At 35.2% G+C, this 21,524-nt stretch overlaps 1 protein-coding gene across 2 annotated transcripts in view; it reads left to right on the top strand.

The window, feature by feature from the left end:
* Positions 1–21,524, top strand: part of GPM6A (glycoprotein M6A) — a 367,647-nt gene that overhangs the window by 177,088 nt on the left and 169,035 nt on the right. Inside the window, exon 1 of one of the 2 annotated variants that reach the window (XM_004447460.4) lies at positions 11,575–13,710. The exons of the other annotated variant lie outside the window; for it this stretch is intronic. Coding sequence (XP_004447517.1) covers positions 13,674–13,710 — 37 coding nt within the window. The 5' untranslated portion in view covers positions 11,575–13,673. Of the gene's footprint in view, positions 1–11,574; positions 13,711–21,524 lie in introns of those variants that run through there. 2 annotated transcript variants of the gene reach the window in all.

Here is a 21,524-nt window from a genome sequence, read left to right on the forward strand (position 1 = left end):
GTATCTGAATTTCTCACTGGGAACCATGGAAAACTGAATTCTACTTGACTAAAAGTATTTATCTCTTTATATGTTTCTACCTTGCCTTATTTCAAAAAAGATGTCAGGTGGCTGTGAAGACATACGAGTTCCAAGGCTTGCAGATGCCATTATGAGCTGGACTGAGGATGCGGTAAAGGGACTTAGAAATAAAACAGCACAGAGAAACCAGCTTTATCGGGGGACTTGGCATTTCCCTTTATTACTGGACATCCTCAGAAGGCAAAAGGAAGCCAGAATGCGAGGATAACAGAGATAAGCCAATGACTGGGAGTAGAAGAAAAGAAAAGGATGATGTCCAGGACTGGCATCAAGCATGTGTCTAATTCTGGTTTGGTTGTATGATGGGATATTACATCAGAGTTGTTTACGCTCTGGCCTTGCTTACTTTAGTGCTAAATTTGCTCTTTCCTAAGTTTTCTGTATTCTATACACATCCCCATGAAATCACACATGGGTGGAAACTTCAAAATCCAGTGCAAGTGTTGCTGGTTCCTTGATGTTACCTTTCTTGATGTTATCTTCCTTGATGTCGTTTAACTCTCTCTTCTGTCTCTGAAGGTTTTTTCCTGGTGGTAGTCCTGTGATGCTTAATGACAATATACGCTAATGCACCATATGTGTTACTTATTCTAGTAAATTAGGTTTTGGGCATTGGGACCCACATCTTAGTTGTTGGCAGTCCTTTTGCTTTCCCTAGAAGAGCATCTTGCATTCAGTATTGCCTGAATATTGATTAATTTATCAAATTTAATATGATTCTCCTATGGTCTATAAATATTATGATACAATATAGAGTTTCACAGGTTCCTTTACTTATATACCAAATTCCTCTGGACATGGGCTGAAGGCTGGAAAGAAAGAACCTCCCTAGCCTGCCGGACATGCCTCAATCCACCTGCGTCCTAATAGTTTCAACCAGAATATCTTGCTGGTGACATTTCCGTCTTTTTGGTAAAAGCCTATCCAGCTCTCCCTTTCTTCTGGGAACAGAGCCTTCTCATTTTGTGGTGGAAAAGCACCTCCAGTCAATCTTCCCACGTTAGGAATGATCCTTCTTCCGCTGTCATTTTGAGGTTTGAATGTTGAGGCTAGGGGTTGTTGGCAAGCAGCTCCCTTCTTGAGGGAAAAGACTGGAATAAGGAAAATAGTCACAGTGAAGACAGAGCAGAAGCTGCAAGCCACCCTGGCTCTCACTGACGGTGGGCGTTCTTGTGACCGAGGCAGACTCCTGTCGTGACCCGTACATTCTGTAGCTGTGCGCCGTAAATCTTCCCTTTGGTTAAACTAGCTGGAGTCGGGTTTCTAGCTCTCGTAACCAAAAGGGACTTAAATAGTATACCAGATAAATATAATATTTATACTTTAATAGATAAATATAATATTTATATTTTAATAGAGAGAGAAGAGTTTGCATGGTTTTTTGGGAGATTGAAAAATGGAGATCAAGACAAAAAAATCTAGCCTCCTTCAGGAATGTTAAAAACCTTGTAGGGAAAAAAATACCCAATAAGAAATTTCCTTCTTATTGTTCTAGCTATCATGGGTTCCTTCCTCCAGAGCCTAAGAGAATTTACATTCTTGGAGGGTAGATGTGTCTTATTCATTTGTGTTGTTAGTACCTAGAACAACTCCTGTTACATAGTAAGAACTGTATTAATATTTATGAACTGAAATAAATTTAATATATTGCCCTGAGACAAGATCCTTGAAATAGCCAGAATTTCTTTTGAGAATTGCCTATTCTGGTATATACTGTGCTATTTTAATTTATACTCTTTGCTTTTATAAAGAAAAAAAAATTACCAATCTTTGAATTTTGCTGTCAATTTATTTAAAAAAGAAAAATTACCATTTGTTAAATTTGGCTTTAAGTTTAAATCTCAAATATTTGTGAGAGGGCAACATTAGAAAATGATTTTGAAAGCACTCTGCCTAAGAATAATAGTTTTTTGTTTGTTACTAAATGGATTGCTGAATTCTTTAAAATAGAAATTGTAGAGATTAGAGAGAAAGAATTTTAAGAAACAAAAAAGGAGGACAAGGAATTGGCAATTAGAAGAGTTTGGGGGTGGGGGAGGGACTATAAGAGAGTATCAGTGAACATACTTGAAAAGTCAAGTAGAATTAAACTCTAAAATGGCCCTTAAATTCAGAAATCAGAAATTCCATTTGTGACTTTTGAGAGAGCGATGTTAGTAGCGTGAAATGAATGGAAATCAAATTGCAAAAGACCTCCTAGGGGTTGGGGAGGGTTGAGATAAGTCTGGCAATTAACCTAATTAAAGCATGGAATTATTTTTGCAAAATAGGGAAAGTAGGTATTATGTTCTTGACATACATCTCACCAGTAGAATACCTTAAATGTCATGCAGAGGAATTTGTAGTTGAATCATTGGGGCATTGGTCTGCTCAAAATAAATTATTCCCTATCCTCGGATATAAAGTAATTTACACTCTGGGAATGTAATCCTAGTGCTTTGAGCTTTTGTTTTAAAAATGTGCTAAAGAGCTAATGTTCCAATAAACAGAGCATCCATTCAAAGACATCTTCAATTTTGACTAATTTTAACTTTATCTTTCTTTGTGTCTTCAGGCTTAAATATGTAATCTATTAGTTTCAAATATCATTTTATTTCCATCCAGTGAATTTCATTTTTCCAAAGGGTAGCTCTACAGAGATTCACAGTAATTAAATAAAGGGCATCTCTTTCCACTATATATGTTTTGATAAAACTCCAGCTTTAATAACTAGTTGAAATAAAAGGGCAAGTAGAAATAGATGTTCTATTATTTCCAATAAAAAGAAATGTATAATTTTAAAAAGTAGATTAATAAATAAGATAATGGGAATCAGATGGCTCAGCAATTTGGATTCCTTTTTTAATGACAGGGAATGGATAAAAATTGCCAAACTAAATATAAAGTTGATCAGCCCACTTTATTTTTCTTGACCCAGTGAGTATAGGACATATTTGGGGCTAAAGAAAAAATACATCAGCAAATATAAGCCAAAAATCAATGGATAAGTAAACCAGAAATAATGGAGAGTCTGCATGTGGAGGTGAATAATACAACAAGAGAAATAAACACAGAATTATTGCATACATGGATACAAATAAAATAAGCGCCCTCTATTTTATTTGTTCACTTTTGCTTAGAATGAATAAGAGGTATGGACTCTGGAGACAGAATGCCTGCTCTGAATCTCAACTCTGCCATTTGTTAGCTATGTGATCTTGAGGAATTCACTTAAATGCTCTGTGCCTTAGTTTTGAAACCTACAAACAAGGGATAATAATAGTATCTACTTCATGGAGTTGTGGTGGGGATTAAATGGGGTAATGAATGTAACATAGAATACTCCTTGCACATAGGAAGAGCTTATATAAGCATTGACTCTCACCACCATCGTTATTATTATACCCAGTGTAAGCTCTATAGATATAATATATAAATAAATGCTATTATTTACATTTGTGTAGTTTTATGTGTGTAACATATGTGATATATACATGCCTATCCTTAACTCTCTACCATTCACCTGTGATCAGATTGTGAGGTTCAGTACAATTCCACTGAAAGTTTGAGGCTCAATAAAAATAAAACACAGTGAATTTCACTGATGCTGCTAGACTCATAAAACCAACTCAACCTTCATCTACCAACTATAAATCTTTCTTGACTTCATAACACACCCACTCCCACCTATACACACATACACCATTTATACTAAGATTCTCCTCTCCATGCCCCAAACCAAAGACAACCAATCTTCTAACCTCCAGAGGCTGGACAGCCACTTCATTAGGTCTAACAGCCATGCCAAACCCTTGGTCTAGTCTGATCTTCATTGCCCAGATCATGGCAATCACAAGAAGTTGGACATTTAATTCCCAGGGATTGGATTAATGTTTTTTTTTTTTTTAATTTTTAAATTCTTTTTATGTACCAGGGGCTCAGGATTGAACATGGGACCTCATCTGTGGGTAGGCGGTGCTTAACCTCGTTGGCTTCCCTGAGTTGATTTTTTCATTTGTCTTGCTTGTTGTTTGTTTTTTTCTTTTGTTTATTTCTAAAGCCTTTTTATTGTGAAAGTAATGCATAATCATTGAAAAGACGGTAAAAAAAAAAAAAAAGCTGTTTTTTTCTTTTTTTAGGAGGTACCGGGAACTGAACCCAGGACCTCCCATGTGGGAAGCAGGTGCTCAACCGCTTGAGCCACATCTCCTCCCTGGATTAATCTCTTTTAAATAAATGATTTAAGAGTCCTTCCCAGTCTTATTTAAATTCGCCTTATTCTTGGTATCTGAATTTAATTTTATTTAAAAAGTTCCAATAAGAATAATTTTATTTCCCATTTATTAAATAAAGTGTCCATCCTGTTGATTTTATTGTAATAAGGTAATTGAAGTCTCTGCATGTGGAAACTGAGAGCTGCTAAAACCTTCAAATAGCAGCTTTCAATATAAAATAGTAATTTAGAACACTTTTCACTGGGCAACCAGTATATCACTAACTTTACTGTGTCACTGACTTTAATATTTAACATTGTCTATTACAATTTTCCCAACATAGTCATTTTAAGAAATTGTTGTTGGTACTGAAAAAGAGTCATATTTCCTGCCCTATGTTTTGGTCCGAAAGTATTTTATTAAGTGGTCCTACAACATGAAACTTTCTTCCCTTCTCAAAATGGTTATGCTTTATAACCAAAATGCATCAGATCCCTTTCCTATTTATTTTAGTCATAAAACACTTAGCATTCTTCACAATAGTTAAAATTTGAAATAATGTTCTTAATATCAGTATTAAAGAAGAGATATTTTACACTCTTCATGCATGTGCAAACTATGTACTGCATCATTAAAAGGTTAAGTTTAAAGCAGTTTAAATTTATCTTCTGTGAAAGAACGATTTAAATTACTTAGAATTCCCAAATAATGTTGATAGTTTTTAAGTTCTTTGGGTTCTGTATACTTGCCTAGCATGTTCTCCTGCAGGAACTCTGGTTTTGAAATGAGGTCGTGGCTGCTCCAGAGTTCAAACACCTGACAGATTAAAATATTAATTCTGGCAAGCCTCGGACAGTTTATACACATGCCCTTGGATATTTCAGAGTGGTTTATTAGCAGGCTGTGGGTAGAGTAATTCCCACACTGCCTAATAATAGCTACATGGTAATTCTGCTTTGTGGTCAGATTTATTTAGCAGAGCTGTGGCATGGGCAGGTATAGAATTGACCCAGGAATTGCTAAACCAGATCATCCTACCAAATCGAATACACTCACCTCTGGGAAAATCAATACACACAGTTTGAGGGAGAAAAAATTCCCCTTTGTAAATACTTAGGATTGCATTATTTTCACAAAAGAAGATTATTTTATGACTCAGGACAATATAGTTGGTTTAAAACCTACCACTTCATGACCTGAGGTCTTTCACTTAGCTTTTCCTAAATAGTTTAAATTTATTTGAACCAACATATTTGAGTTCCAATCAAGTCTGTGCCAAAATTTGTGCTAAATGCACTTTATTCTCACAAAACTCATGATAAACGTTCTTTTTCTTAGTTTACAAATGAGGACAGAGCAGTTAGAGAGGTCACGGAGAAGTTAGAGAGCTGGCAGGACTGCCATTTGAAACTGCTCGATTTACACTTCTTCCAGTAAACATCTGATTTAACTGAGCCTTGATAATGGCCTGAGCGACTCTATGCAAGAAAAATTAACCCAGCAATCTGTTTCCTAAACCTGTGGAGTAAATTTCTATACTTTTAACCCACTTCAAAGTAGTTTGTGTTTTATTTTATTTATTAATTTTATACCCCCCCCCCCCAGCTTTTTGTGTGCTGTCTGGTCTGTGTCCATTCGCTGTGCGTTCTTCTGTGTCTATATTTATTATTCTTATTCTTATTTTTAATTTAATTCCCTCTCCCCCCTTGGGGCTTGTTTGCTGTCTGCCCTCTGGCTCCCATCGCTGCGTGCTCTTTGCTGTCGTTGCTTGTCTCCCTTGTCGTTGGGTCACCTTGCTGAGTCAGCTGGCGGGCCTGGCGGCACCCCACGGCAGCTCTCTGCAGTGTGCGAGTGAGCCTGCCTTCACAAGGAGAACCCAGGACGGGAACCCAGGGCCTCCCGTATGGTAGGCGGGAGCCCACCTGATGGAGCCACAGCCGCCTCCTTAGTGTTTTATTTAACAGCACCATTTTAAGAACTGACTGCCTGGGTTCTAATCCTGGCTCTACTTACAATTATTACCTGAAGCAAGTTACTTATTCTTTCTTTGCCTTGTTCCCCCATCTGTAAAATGGAAATAATAATAGCGTGTGCTTCATAGAATTTTTTTTTTTTAAGTTGAATTGAGTGAATGAAAGTATGGACACAAATGATAAAAAGTGTGACTGGCATATATGTGTTTTGCATTATTGTTTTGAATCATATCAAGTTAACTTACATGTTACTACCAAATTGTATATTCTAAGGGTAGTATAGCTGAGGACATTTTCCATATGCATGATTTACTTCTTCCTGTTTAATTATAACAATAGTTATAATTGAATTACTTTTGTATAGCACTTTATACTTTTCAAAGACTTTTTCCGTGTTATTTCATCCATGTTATTTTCAAAGAACTTTTCCATGTTATTTCCATGTTATTTCACCTTCTGAAGCATTATTTCTCTCATCTGTATAAATGACTTTAATTAATATTACATACCTAATGAGGATGTTGAGTGCATGGAATGAGATAGTGTGTGTAAACCAGGACAATATTTGGCACTTGGGAAGTGAGTAGGGCAAGTATCAATAACCTCATTTTATGTATGAGGAAATGGAGAAAGAGCTTCTTTGCTTAAAATCATACAATGAGTTAGTGGCAGACTTAGCACATAGCTGGGTACCTGGCAGAATATTTGTTAATAAAGAAATCACCTGTGGAACTCATGTTTTTCTCTTAAATTTGTCTGACAGCCTACGTGGACATGCTGGTTATAACACAAATTCATTCATAAAAGACTCAATAAACTCTAGTTTTTGAGCCATAAGATCTTTATTGATTTATTGATTTGTAAAAAGTTTTAGGTTTTACTGTATGAATTATGGATTTTTTTCATTCTTTACTCTCTCATCTTATCTGGAGACAGATTTATTACACTCTGCTTCTATAAGCCAGTTCTGTATACTATCCTTGCTTTTATATCTGTCTGTAGTTACCTCTTTGAGTGAATGCAGTCAAAAGTCAATATAATGTTGAATCTACTATAGTAACAACTCAGAAATGCTGAATGGCTATATGACATGCATATTGAGAAAACAATGTTTTATATATAGAGAGAGAACTATATCTAGGTGTATATGTATATATACTATTTTATATATGCTATATATTATATATTTATTATATAAAAATTTTAAATATATGTTTAATTTTTATATTTACATGAATTAAATACATTTCTGCATTAGATGATATTTTAGTATCTTCTAAGGCTTAGGATATAGAATGGTGGCAAAAGATTTTTGAGATTGAATGCAACAAGGCACTAGTGTTTGAAACTACAGTTTTGGGAGTCTTTTCAACTTTGACAAAATGTTATATCACTTCAAAATATTTATAAAATTTCCTATCTGGACATAAACGATAATATTTAAGACCAATGTTGAATACTCGAGTCTCTCCATTGTCTTCTGTCCTTTCGAATAAATAATAAAATCCTGCTGACAGTAATTTCATATAGAGCGTTTTAGATATTATTATAACATTATCATAACTATGGATAATGTTAAAGGGCATCATATATTGACAACAGGTAGGGTCCCAGGTCCCCCCAAGTCCTTAGCACGTAGCCACCTGTGTGACTTCGACGTAAGTTAAAGGTTAACAACCCTCCTTGGGGGGGAAGAGAAAGCATAGATGGCATCATAAACTATAATCTTCCCAAAGCAGTAAATGTCCTTGTTAAATTCCTTCCTACAAGCATAGTGAAATCCTCACCATGCCCCATGTGTATGCTTCACGGGACCCTATCAGGAGCTCTGTTCTCATACCCTCGAAAAAGTCCTTGTTCTGAAACCCCTTATATTATCCCTCATTTTCCATTCTCTTTGTGGAGCACTATCTTCATTCTCTGATTAACTGCCATCGGAGACTCTCTCCTATTCGTAAGTCTGTATAAAACTTCTGTGTGATTTAGTATCAGGTACATTCTTTGGTCTCATGGCTGCACCAACTCTTGCCCTTCAAGAGGTGGGTTGGAACACAATGCAAGCTAAAGATCTCCTCAAATCTCTCTAGTATATAACCTGATTTACTGTCATAGTGGCACATGCCAGAAGTTGGTATCTTTTTTGTGTGTGTTTGCCCTATTCCCTTCTCTTTCTAGAGTGTAAGCTCCATGAGAGCAGGAACATAGTATATGTTTTCATTGGCTTGCCCCAGACCTTAGATCTATGTCTGGAAAATGGTAAGGACTCAGTATAGAGTTCATAGATTAGCAAATAAAAGAGTATCCCTGGACAGGATTCCCTTAGACTTCTTGCATTTCCTTTTAGATGAATTATTAAAATGTCTGTTTCATCATTTGTTTCCATCAAATGTAACTTTTATGCTAAGATTTCTGCAACCTAAGGAATTTTTAGGTTACCTAAAAACTAGTATAATTATGTATAAAACACTGCTGTATGTGACCTTAAACTTCATTCTTTAAGGCATTGTTATTTAACTTAAAATATTTTATATTTGCAATTCAGTGTATATTTTTTACATTACTTATTTGTGGGACTTGAACAATCAACATTCGTGTACTTTGTATTGAGTCACTCAATACAGTGGTAACAATAAAACTGTGAGAAACTTTCATATTCAAATTTTCCTTTGGAATAGCTGCTGAAGCTGTGGAAATCATTTGCTTTTCTGTCTCAGTCTTCTCACCTGTAAAATGGGATACAGTAAGGATTATAGGGAATCAGTAAGATAAAATATGTGCCTTACACACAGTGATGCCACACAAGTTTTTGTCAAATATTATTGAATTGAGTAAGAAAAGGCAAACCCAATCACTGGCAAGTTGAGCACATAATAGGACTCTCCTTCAGTCCCACGACATGGATGGTGAGGGAGAAATAAGTATGACTAATGGTTTCTGCTGACAATCACATTTGGGGGAAAGGAATACCATTCATGTAGAAATATTAAAAATGAAAAAACTGCGTGTAGGTGGCAAATGTGGGTTGTAGACAACTGATATTGAAACTCTGACCGTGGGAGGGAGTGAAGAAATAAATCACTTCTACCTGGCTCCCTGCTAAATCTGATGCTTAAAACAGCTTTTTCACTTTAGAACAACTGCAGGGGATTATTGCAGTTATAATTTTTGTTTTCTTTTATATCATCTCTTTATTTATTTATTTTGAAATGTTACATTAAAAAATATAAGAGGTTCCCATATACCCCACACTTCACCCCCCTTTTCCCACATCAACAACCTCTTTCATCACTGTGGCACATTCATTGCATTTGGTGAATAAATTTGGGAGCACTGCTGCCCCAATGGATGGGTTGTGTGATACCCACCCAGAGTGGAGTCAGATAGTGTTCTCCAGACTCACTTGAGCCTAACAGTGTGCACATGAACCAAGAAATTCTTAGAAAGTAAATTATTTGCATCGTTTGAAGGCTTAAGTTTGTCATTCTCCCTCCAGCCATAGTTGTCATCCAAACAGACCTTATGCCATTGCCAATAGAACTCTCTTGGGAAAATGCAGCACCTATTTGCTGGCTGTTTCTGGTGCCTACAGCACTTGCGCATATCTGCTCTCTCCTTAATTAATGGAGAGCAGATCACAATCAAAGGCCCCTTGCTCAGACCTAACTCATAACAATGGGAACAATTCATAAAAAGCACACATCCCTCTTAGTAAGCAAGAAAGGAAGGACCTTTCGCCTTTTGTCCAGCAGAACCCCATTGCCCATGCTTTGTTGTTACGAGTGCAGATGTATTGGTACAGGGCATTTTGAAGAGTGAGAAAGCTTGGTACTCTGCAAGTAGGTTTCTTTTTTGAGAAAAGAGGAATTTTTAGGTTACCTAAAGATGGTATCTGGAAATGAAAAAGTAGACTTCTATATATTTTTCATCCATAAAAGGACTCATAATCTAACGAACAAGCAAAATGACCAAAATACTTATTGTAAAACTGAGTAAATGCGAATCTTATTTTTCTTCATCAGTTTTTTATGCACCATGTTGTGTAATCAGCTTTTTCAGAGGATATCTTTTACAATCTGCATCTCTAGTAAGTCAAAGCAAAGATTTACAATTACTATTTCAAAATTCAGACCTTCTGACAAGCTGCTGGCTTTGCATACATTGTGTTTGGTGCATGCTCTCTTTTTCTCTCACCCCCTCTTTACAAGCTTGTCATTTGCACTATCCAGTGCTATGTGTAAGGTTAGATTTAGCTGAGATTTCTTTATTCGTAATCTTTGGTTCAAGTAAGTGGAGCAAAAATCCAAAATCATTCATTCTTCTCCTAAGGTATAGCTTACATCCATTATCATTAATATAAACTCTACGACTTTATTCAAAAATGAAGATATTCTACCAGGAAGTGTCTTATGACTGTTAATTAAGTACTGATGACTTATCTTTCTGTGTGGTTTGAGTTTAGAGTTAGAAAGACCATCATTCATATTCATCCACCATCTCTGTAATCTTGAGAAATTTACTTAACCTTTGAGAGCCTCATATTTCTCACATGAAAGAACTTGCAGAGATGTTGTGGGTATTAGAAATTATATATATAAATTTCTGGCCTAATGTCTAAAACCTAGTAGGTATGCTTTTAATAGTAACCAACCTACCTTTTTGTCAATTTTATATTGCTGTTATATTTTCTGAAAATTAAAATAAGAACTATCCATAATGTCCCTCACCCAATTGTGTCCTAGTCATCTTGCCTCCTGTGGGTTTTAAGTGAGAGGGAGATGAAAGAGATTTGTCAGTTAATAAGGCTCCTATGTATTCTATATTTTAGATTTTTATAACAATCTACAATGTCTTCCATTTTTCTTTTATAGCTAGTTTTCAGATACTTGTATGTTCAAAATATTTTAACTTCAAATGGAATCAAGATTTTAAAGAATTTATACTAAAAATAACATCAGTAACAACTCAACTGCCCTCAAGCAGGAATAATCTGCCTTTTAAAAAGGAGTCTCAATTTACTGACAGGTGGTTGCCATTTGGAAAGTTTAAATGCATGTGTTTCTCCTCATCTATTTGGAGAAGTCCATTTAACCGGGATTTGAGGTGGCTCTTTGTATGTCTAAAAAATTAGTATCAGTTGCTAGTATCTTCTTTTGGTAACAATTGTTGCGTGAAAGACTGTTTTAGAGAAAAAGTTGATGTTTATAGGAATTTGTTGCTCTGCGGCAAATTTTCCAGAATTTTTACCATTCCCCTTGCACAATGAATATTTCATTTATTATCTCTTTCCCTTTAATTTCCCTCTCTTTCCTTTTGTACGTATGGTGAAGAACAAAGCTATGAACTGAGGCTGATTTTTTGAAGATATTGAAGACACTCATAATGCAATAGAGTGGAAAGGAAGATTTCCCTCCAGATTCAGAGTATTAGACAAGGAATCAGCTGATGTGGTTGGAAGATTTACTTGGTCGTTTACTAGTCCAGGCCTTGGAGTTCTCCGAGTCTGAGCTTTCTCTAGCATAAAAAAGGGAAAAAAATGGCACCTACCCAATTTGCCTCACAAATGGTTTTGTGCAACTGAACATGTTTTGTAGTTTGTAAAGTACTCTAAACATTTAAGGGGATATTATTTTTACTGCTCCTAATAATAATTCGTTTCATTGATGACTTCTGTTGTATAAAATGAATATTGATGAAGAGTAGTGTTCCTTTCTGTTTTGACTATATGCCAGGTTTTTTTCAGTCTAGGGATAAATTGAAGCTTATCCCTAGACAACAATTTGGCTTCTGTGGATTCCCTTGTGGTTTTCCTCTTTCCATCTGTGCCCTGATCAAGCAGCTCTCTCACAAACCCTCACATACAGGCTGAAGTATATTCAAAAGAGATGGGGTTATTGAGTTACTTAAATGTCTACCTTTGGGTTAAATTCTTTTGAATAGAGAACACAAATAGAAGTAAGAAAGTTGAAATTTCTTTTGTGAAAAGTAATACGTAATTCATACAATTGTCTTTTTTTTCTAAATAGTTGTGTTGGTAATGATTTAGGTTGTGGGGTACAACAGGGTATTAACCAGCTTTAAACAATGAGTATAAAATAAATGCAGGAACCTTATGCTATGGATAATTAGGCTGTGAATTATTTTTCATTAAAGCAAGATTTATAGCTGTGTGTGTGTGTGCATGTGTGTGCCTGCTATTTAGAGATGGAGACAGAGCCAGGGGTTCTTCCTTCATACTCCAGTAAAGGTTTATGCCTCCCTAAAAGAGACACTGTTTATTTTCTTACTATACCTATTTGTGAAGTGTCGAGACTCTTGGATGGTGCCCTGTCACTCAGTAGGCTGAAGTACAAATGCTAATTTATTGCCAGACTGCAGCATTGTGATTTGCATTCCAAATCAGCCTGCAGATTCCCATTATAAATTGCTGATCCTGTTGTTCCTTATCTAGAATTTGTTCCTTTTTTGACTCTATCCATTCTCCAATAATGACTCTTAAAAAATTCTTTCAAGAGATTCCCATTTAAAATCAGCAGTTTTAGTGGACTAATAACAATAAGTCACAAAGACATCAATAGATTCTCTGCTTTTTCAGTGTTTCTCTGCCTTTCATGTGAGAGTCCTTTGGCACTGAAGTAAAATGATTACTTAAAACACAGATCTCTGAGGTTTAAAGGTTAATACTCACTCTAAGAAAACCATGCTTCTATTTCTTATTAAATCTGAAAGATAGGAGCTGAAAAGTGCTCTCTTAAGAACCTTTCACAGGAAAACCCTGAGATGGTATTTGCTTCCTTTCTTGGCACTTTCAAATCAAGTTAACTAGATACTTAGTGAGGAGAGAAAAGGAAAAAGCATTTTTTTTTTTGCAGCGTATCTGACTGGGTGAGAAGCAACCACTGCAGCATAGAGAGCGGATGGGAATCTGGGCTTTCCCACTCTGGTAGCAAAGCGGGGGAATTATGGGTTGGTGGTCTGCCTCGCGTTAGGAGGACACCCCTCCATCTGTTCACAGCTCAGCCTGTTTCCAATTTAAAGCCCAGATTTCAACACAGATCTCCATTTCTTTTCCCCTTTTAAATGCAAAGCAAGGCTCCTGAATCACAGTGTCTCTGCTACTGGGATTCAGACCAAATTTCCCCCCAAAATTCTCAGACTATTTGAATACCTGCTTACAGTGGTACACAATGGGCAGCTTTGAGAAGAAAAACTGATAATCTTCACGGAAGAGTAATTTGAATGAAATTACACTTGACAGCCTGTCTCCAAGCAAACAAGAGGAGCGAGGGAGCCTTAGCTAAGCTCTGAGGACTTGCCTAAGCCACTGCTGTTGGAGCTTCCCAGGGAAAAAAAATCACCAGTTTTTCCAACATCTAATTGAGGCTTTTGATTAATTCCGTGTACCAGATTCTACTGAAGAAAGGTAGCCATGGAAGAGAATATGGAAGAGGGACAGACACAAAAAGGTACTGTGCTAAAAAGGGTTTATTTGTAACTAATTATTTTGCAGTTTGGTTGTTTGCTTTAGACACTTGCCAGTAAGGCTAATGAATGTTTCTCTCTTGGAAGGCCTTTTTTTCCCCTCTCCTTTAGACTGTTCCCCACTTGCAGTAATGCCTGGCATGAATGTTGTTGTTATTTGCAAATCTTTCTGATATAAGTTTTCAAATGCGTAGTCGAGTATTAGTGCTAAGAGCATTGTGGTGTTATTATGAACTATTTCTTAGACCTGTCTTTGTTACAACCTTCATTTAGTCATGTTTTCGTGCTTGTCGAGCTGGGTCAAGGGATTCCTGGTGTGAACTATGAGAAAGCCACAGACTCAATGTTTGGAGCTAATTGTAGTTAAAAATCAGATGATGTAACCATTAACTATCCCTTTGAATGAACATCTGATAGAACAAAGACTAAGAGTATATCTATCTTATTTTGGTGGTTGAGCTTTTTTAAAAAATCTTTTTTTCTTTCGGTAGATGCAGTTTAGTTTCAATATAGATGTGGCGAAGGTCCATGAATTTTCAGGGTGTATAGTGAGGTTAAGGTTTTCCTTTCTAAATAGTCCACCGAAATCAACTTGTGAGCAATAAATGTCAAGGAAATTTTCTGATGCATTAGTTTTAAGCTTGTGTGGACATATCTGCCTGGATGAGGTAAAGAGAAATTGCCATTTTTGTAGGTCAAAAATGGTCAAATATTGACGATTTCAAACGATTCAAATAAACACCTCTAGAATCTCTTTCTGTGTCAGATGGTAGTGGTGGAAGGAGCTATAGCTTTCACGGACACCAGCATTTCCTCTCTTTTGCTCTGAGGCTTATGTAATGTTTTAGAAAATGCTCTTGTTTTCCTCAGTGTGAAACAGTAACACAGGTAATATAACATAGAGGTAACATTTAAGAGTAGTATTGAAAAGATTCATCTATCACAGTTGATTTGGAATGTATGTAAGTGCATCGTTTTAGATAGACTAAAATAGGTAGTTTGGAAGCATAGTATAATTTTTTCATTATTTTGACCCATTCAGCTTTGCTCTTCTCTTACTCTTATTATCAATTGCACAGTATATACATGTACAGGTACAATCATACACGTACGTGTGTATGAGACCAGTGACGTGAACTGTGCTTTTACATAAGCAATAGAAAATGGTAATAGATAAGCTGATCTCCAAATTTTAGTCCTTAGTACCCTTGTTAATTCTTAATGGTACTTTGTGATAGACAGTAACCTACATATTGTGTGATCTATTTTATTATTTGAAAAAGCTCAATTACCATTATTATACGAGTAAATACAGCTTAAGAGTTCATCAGTTATTTTCAGTGACAAAATTGGATGGTAATTTCTATCTTAGAAGGTATTTGAATTGGCTATTTAACTTCAGGAAAGAAAAGATCTTATTTTATTGTTTGTTTTTTTTAAATAGTACCTAAGTAGTGTAAACAGTCACCTTGTTTAGGTAAAGAAAAAGTGATAATTTTAAATAGAGAAACGCTGTTCATTTACTAAATGAAGACTTAAGTCATGAATTGTGGTAACAGGTTGAATGTGTCTGCGCAAGCCTTGGTAGAGCAAGGAACGAGAAAAATGATGTAATTAGTAGTCATGTTTTTTTTTCCTCAGGTGATGCTGAAAATCTTTCTTTCATGGGGGTGGGGGTGCTGTGATGGGGAAGAGCTTGTCACAATAGGTTCTTTATATCATCAAGATGTGCTTAGTGAAATCATGAATAATGGTGGCAAACAATTGTATACCAGAAAAAAATGTATAATGGCCTGTATGTGTGTCAAGATGTATAGGTAAAATATCTACAATTAAGCATTTTTTCTTAATTGAGAAAATAATTTATTCTCTTCATTGCTGGTTTTCTATTCCTCTCAGCTATGCCACTTTTTCCATATAAGTTTATCAGAAAGTTATATTTGAACGAATGCGGGTAAAGGAGAACAATGTGAAATCTGATGGGCTCTAAGTTGGAAGAGCTTCTAGTCAGGTAGATAAAACCAAGAGATTTCCCAAGAGTTTAGGTTTATAGATTGAATGGCCGTTCTGCTTTAATGGAAAGCAGTACTTTGCAGTAGCTTCGATCCTGTTTTTCTGAAACTACATAAGATTTTCTTAAATAATAGTTTAGATATCACACGGTTTTCTTTTTCTGTATTGTCTTCTTTCACAATGTAAGCCTATTTGTTCTGTCTCCTTACCAATTGCAAATTAGAACCTAAATTTGAAAAAAAAAATATAGGTGATGTTTAAGGACTTAAAAAAAGATCTTCAATAGGAAATAATTTTACTTCACCAACTTTATAGGCCAGATTGAGAGCAGCCACAACATAAGAACACTTAAGTGACACAGATTAACTCTATGTGCCCAGCCCAGGAAAGAGGATAGCAGGTGCGGGTGACTTTGCCGGCTGTTTTGCTCATGAGCCTGTACATCAGTGTGCAACTGAAATGGGTCTTGTTAATCTGTTGCTCCATCCGTTTCTGCCACCCTCTCAAAAGGTATTTCTTTGTGCTGAGTAGGGTTTCTCTGTAAACATGCTGTTGAAATGAAAGCCAATTACTTTATCTGTATTCAACCCAAGTGACAATGTTCTGGTACTAGAGTGGGGAAAAAAATCTGTTTTAAACGTGGCTCTTAAGTAAAGCTGTACAAATCCTGTCTCACTGTTATCTAAAATAGAGGGACGTGATTTCGCATCGTGGAAGCAAGGGCTCCAGTTACTGCAGAAAGGTAGAGGAAAATTCATGAGGAGATTTTTAGAAAGATTTAAAAGGTATTTGTTAATGACCTTTAGAAATGTAAGTATGTCTGGAATATTTTGCCAAACCTGTGGGAAAATATGTAAATGATTTAAGGGTCTCTGATAATCATTGAATACATGTTAAGACTGCCATACAGGTGGCTGGCCGTTACTTTGAAGATAACCCCAATGATAGAATTCCTTAGCTCAAGAGGGATGACAGAGGAAGACTGATAATTGATGATTAGAGGAAGCGATTAAATTGCTTAGAGATGGAAAGAAGAGAGCAATGAACTGGAAGAGCCGGCAAGTTTGGATCTTCATAAATTGACTGAACTGTTTTGAACAGCCAAATACCTGATTGACTTAATTACAGAACACGAGCACAGTAAAAAACAAAGCCTCAAAACTACATGTAATGTACTTAGAAATATGTGAGCACTTTAAAAGATAACAGCCACAGTTTCTCAGCATGGTTTCAGGATACAGCCAGCAGTAGATGAATCTATACCTTCAACTTCTCAAGCTGAATCAGAGCCACCCACTGACTTGTTCCATCCCTGAATTAGTCTCCGTGGTGACCCTCAAGGAGTGGGTCACTAGAGGAAGGGCACCATCAAACCTGGTGTGAGCAGGGCCTAGATGAATCATCTCAACACCAGCCATATGGCTGCTGTTTAAAGGTCATCACTCATCCTTTGTCCATCACCACTGACTGATGTTTTGTGTCAGCATTTCCTCTTCTCATTAAAATCTACAAAATAATCTAGATGAAAGGTTAGAGTACAGGTTTACTACTTTCTCTTTTTCCCTTTTAGTCTTAATTTTGTCTATTTCATAATTGAAAATATTGTAAAATTATATTTGACATGTTTGCTCATAATTATATACTGAACAGTATATATTATGCTTATATACACACATGTTACTATGACAGAGTATATTTTTTAAAAAAATTATGTATGCCCTAGTTATTGGCTGACAAAAGTCTTTTTGAAAAAAGTTTGTGTAGGGCTAGTTTTACCGTAAGAGAAAACTTTAGAACATACCTTCTCCCCCTTAACCACTATAATCAATGAAAAAAGGCACGTTTGCCTGTATGATACTAGATAAATATTGGTCAGTCTACACTGACCAATGATTTCAGTGCCAAGGTCTAACCTAAATTTTACATAAATTAACTTTTTAAAGAAATCTTCACAATAACCACATATGATACTATCGTTGAGGAAATTGTAAAAACAAATGTCAGGTAACTTGACCAAAGTCATGGACATAGCAGTAAGTAATGGAGCTCAGATTGAACTTTAACCACACCCTACGGTACGCTAGATGCTGATAACTGTCTGCCTGTCACACCCCCTCTTTGCTTCTACCACATTCTTCCCTTGCCACACCCCCTCTCTGCTTTGACCTCAGACTTCCACTGCACTTAGCCCTGTTGTGTAATTTGTGGCCCTATTCTTACCCCCACCTCTGGCTTATTTGGTCAGATGTGGGTAGCCCTACCAAGGGCAACCAATTCCTCTGTACACCAGCAATCTATGACCTGAAGGTCTTGGCTGCAGCAAAGAAGAGCAGAGTCAACCAGATGATCCTTGGCAGACAAACGTCTTCTTAACACATATTGTTACAAATTTTCTCTTCCACTGCCATGTCTGCATTTGGACAAGGCTATAAGAAATATAGAGGTTCAGATTTTATAAAATACATGGAATAATTCTGTCCTATGATCTGACAATACAAGGTTATACTAGCATTTAACATGCTCATCCTGTAGCATCCTCCTGAAGTCTAGGAAATTACTTTAACCTCATACTTATCAAATGTTCTAAGACACCTGTCACTGGAGAAAATTAGGCATATGTTTTAATAGAGTTTAATATATATTCTCCAGAATTTATGTGCTGCTCTGGTTACTATGGCATGTATAGTTTCTGTATGTTTCAGAATCTTCATTGGATCAGTGACTATTTATGTTTTTTACGTCTGTAGAAGCTCAGAAATCCATAATACTCAATAACATATTCTAACATCGTGTTAGAATAAATGATATATGTACATTTAAAAAATATCATTAAAGTGGATATATACATCTTTTAAATGCAAGTGCCTGGTATAGTTATTTCATTAACACCTTGAAATGAAACTTAATCTTAAACATTTAAGGATATTAAATAAAAAGTACAGCATCTTAACTGCGATATTGATACAGAAGATAGTTGGAGTGATGACTTCAAGATGGCTTTCAAAAATTGATTTTTAAAATAATCAGAACACAGTGGCTCATAAGGTATTCATCCAGTACAAGAGATAACTTCTATTTTGTCAATTTTGGTCTCCATTTTTCCACACACATGCACTCCTGCCCCCATTCAAAACGCTTGACAGTTTTCTTTTTCATATATCGGAGACACACTGCCTGGTTTATGTTCAAAAATTCTTTTGGATGACATCCATACTAACAGGTGGTAAAGCTGTGGATTAGCTGACATGATGAAGATAATTCATGTTTTCCCATGTGTTGTCTATTCACACTGTGACTGTTGTCTTGGATGTTCTTAATCTCAAAGTAACATCCTTTGTTCTGTGAAAATTTACAAGAAAGAAATACAGAAGATAGCTCATTTGTTTTTTTCAAATTGTGATTAGAAAATTTAGCTTTGGTCACAGATGAAAATTAGTAGCATATTGAAGTCTGTTTACAGACTTTAATGGAGAATTAATTTACAAAATGAATATGAGGTCAGAGAAAAAGGAATGTTGATTGTTGGCATTTAAATCATATATTCTGAATGTATTAAGAGACATCATCTGTTAGGACACTAATTGCTGGGCACAACAGGAATAATTTCCAAAAGAAAGACATTTTTACACGTTCTTCAATTTGCTTAATTTTCTGGACACAAATATCTATGATATGAGAAAAAGTAAGCATTCAAGACAGTTACCTTCATGAAAGAATGGAATCTGATATAATCTATCCTTGAAAATGATGTTATATACATAAAAGCTGTTTTCTATATTGCCTCCTACTATGGAGTATGTATGCTTTTTCTTGTTTCTCAAATAAGAGTGAGGAAATTAACGTGTTTGTTAATTATCATTTGTACTGAAGAATAATAAAATTTCAGTGTTTTGGCAAATATTATCTACTGTTTTGTTGGGTGTAATTTATTTCCCCCAGTAAGACAATTCTTTGAATTAATTAGCTATTATATCTAAGTAAAATTAGATGTGGTAGAAAACCTAATATTGTTTGTATTCTTTTACTGTTATTAGATGAAAAAACTTGTAGTAATTAATTCAAATAAAGAAAGTAAAATCAATTTTTGTTTTCTTTTCAATTTCTGAAACAACTCTTAAATTTTCCTATATTGATTTATATATATTTTCATTTTAATAATAATATAAAAATTATTACACTAAGTATTAATGTAATAATAAAATTTTAGATCTCTTTGCTCAACCATCTGCAATAAGAAGTCATAATTAAGACATAAGATGTAAAGTTCAGAACCCATATCCTCAGATTCTCACCATGAACTCCTTGTAAAAAATCTGGAGTTTTTATAGTCAATTGTTGTAATAAGGCTTGGCTCTTTACCTCCACTTTCCCGTATTTTCTGCCTAAATTAAACTATATTATTCAATTCTAGTTTTCTTTATTATTGTCTTTGTGTTTACTGTACTAGTAATAGAAGTTCAGTAAATGCAGATTCCCTCTTCATGTCTTCTTTCTTTTCATCATAACACATTGTGACCTTTTGAGAAATAACTAAGCAACTTTCCTTGAGGCAGAGACAGAATTGAAAATTAAAAGTACAGAATGCTGAGGACCTAATAACTTTTCCAATTGTTGTAACAATTATTTTCTAAAGGTTTGTTTAATATTTAATGTATGCTGTCTGTTATAATCTATCTTTCATGTATATATTCTGCCCCATCTCTCTTTCCGAGGTGCAGATCCCTTAAGGATAAGGATTTTATCTTTTGTTCATGAATCCAACCTACAAAGTGCTCTGAATATAGTCATGTTCATATCTGATGATGATGGTGAACAGTAGGAGGAATAGAAGGATGAAGAAAAGGGAAAGGAAGAGGGGAAAATAGTATGAAGGAGAAGAAAAAGATAAGCTTAACCATACAAAATGAAGAAAGTATTGAATACTTTTCTTTCTAACTAGGGACAGACCTTACAAAGTAGCTGAATCTATTAATAATCCACTTGTAAGAATGCTTTCATGACTCCATTTTATGCCATTAGCTTTTTGAATTAAAAATAAATCTTTTATTGTTTGACCTGAAATATATTCAGTAATTTGATACAGACTTTTGAGAGTGAATAAGTGTTCTTTTTTTTCAATTTGAAAATTAAGTGAAATCCATTGAACTGTCAAGTTTCCACAGGTGGTTACTAAAACTTGGAAAGTTATATATTACAACACTTTAGAAGATGCTGGGAAAGTAAATGTAATGCAGTAGTTTATATACTTGTTAAAACTTGGCTTGCTATGTTCCATAGTAAGTGTTGACATAGAAAATCAAATTGCAGAAGAAATAACAGTTTGAAAATATGGACAATTTAATAAGATAAAGCCTTTCCAAAGCTATCTAGTTACTTCATTTTCATGATGATGAATTCAAAGAATGGCATTTCAATGAATAACAAATTTGCTTTTACTTCATTTTATGCTTAACTTCAGTTTTTGAATTTATTAGTTTTAGTTTAACTTTTGCCTGATATTATTGTTAGTCTGTAAATGGGACGTATAAGCTCTGGTCAGTGGTGAGAATTATTTACACATAGCATTTGAATGATTGTGTCTTTCTCCCTAAAGTTTTATTGTAATAATTTTTTTGTGTACTAATCACAAATTTGAGTATTGGGATAAACCTTTTTGTTTTTTGTCTTTATTTTTTAATGTTACATTAAAAAAATATGAGATCCCCATATACCCCCCACTCCCCTTACCCACTCCTCCCCCCATAACAACAACCTCCTCCATCATCATGAGACATTCATTGCACTT

This window comes from Dasypus novemcinctus, chromosome 1 (genome assembly GCF_030445035.2).
Source record: "Dasypus novemcinctus isolate mDasNov1 chromosome 1, mDasNov1.1.hap2, whole genome shotgun sequence".
NCBI lineage: Eukaryota > Metazoa > Chordata > Mammalia > Cingulata > Dasypodidae > Dasypus > Dasypus novemcinctus.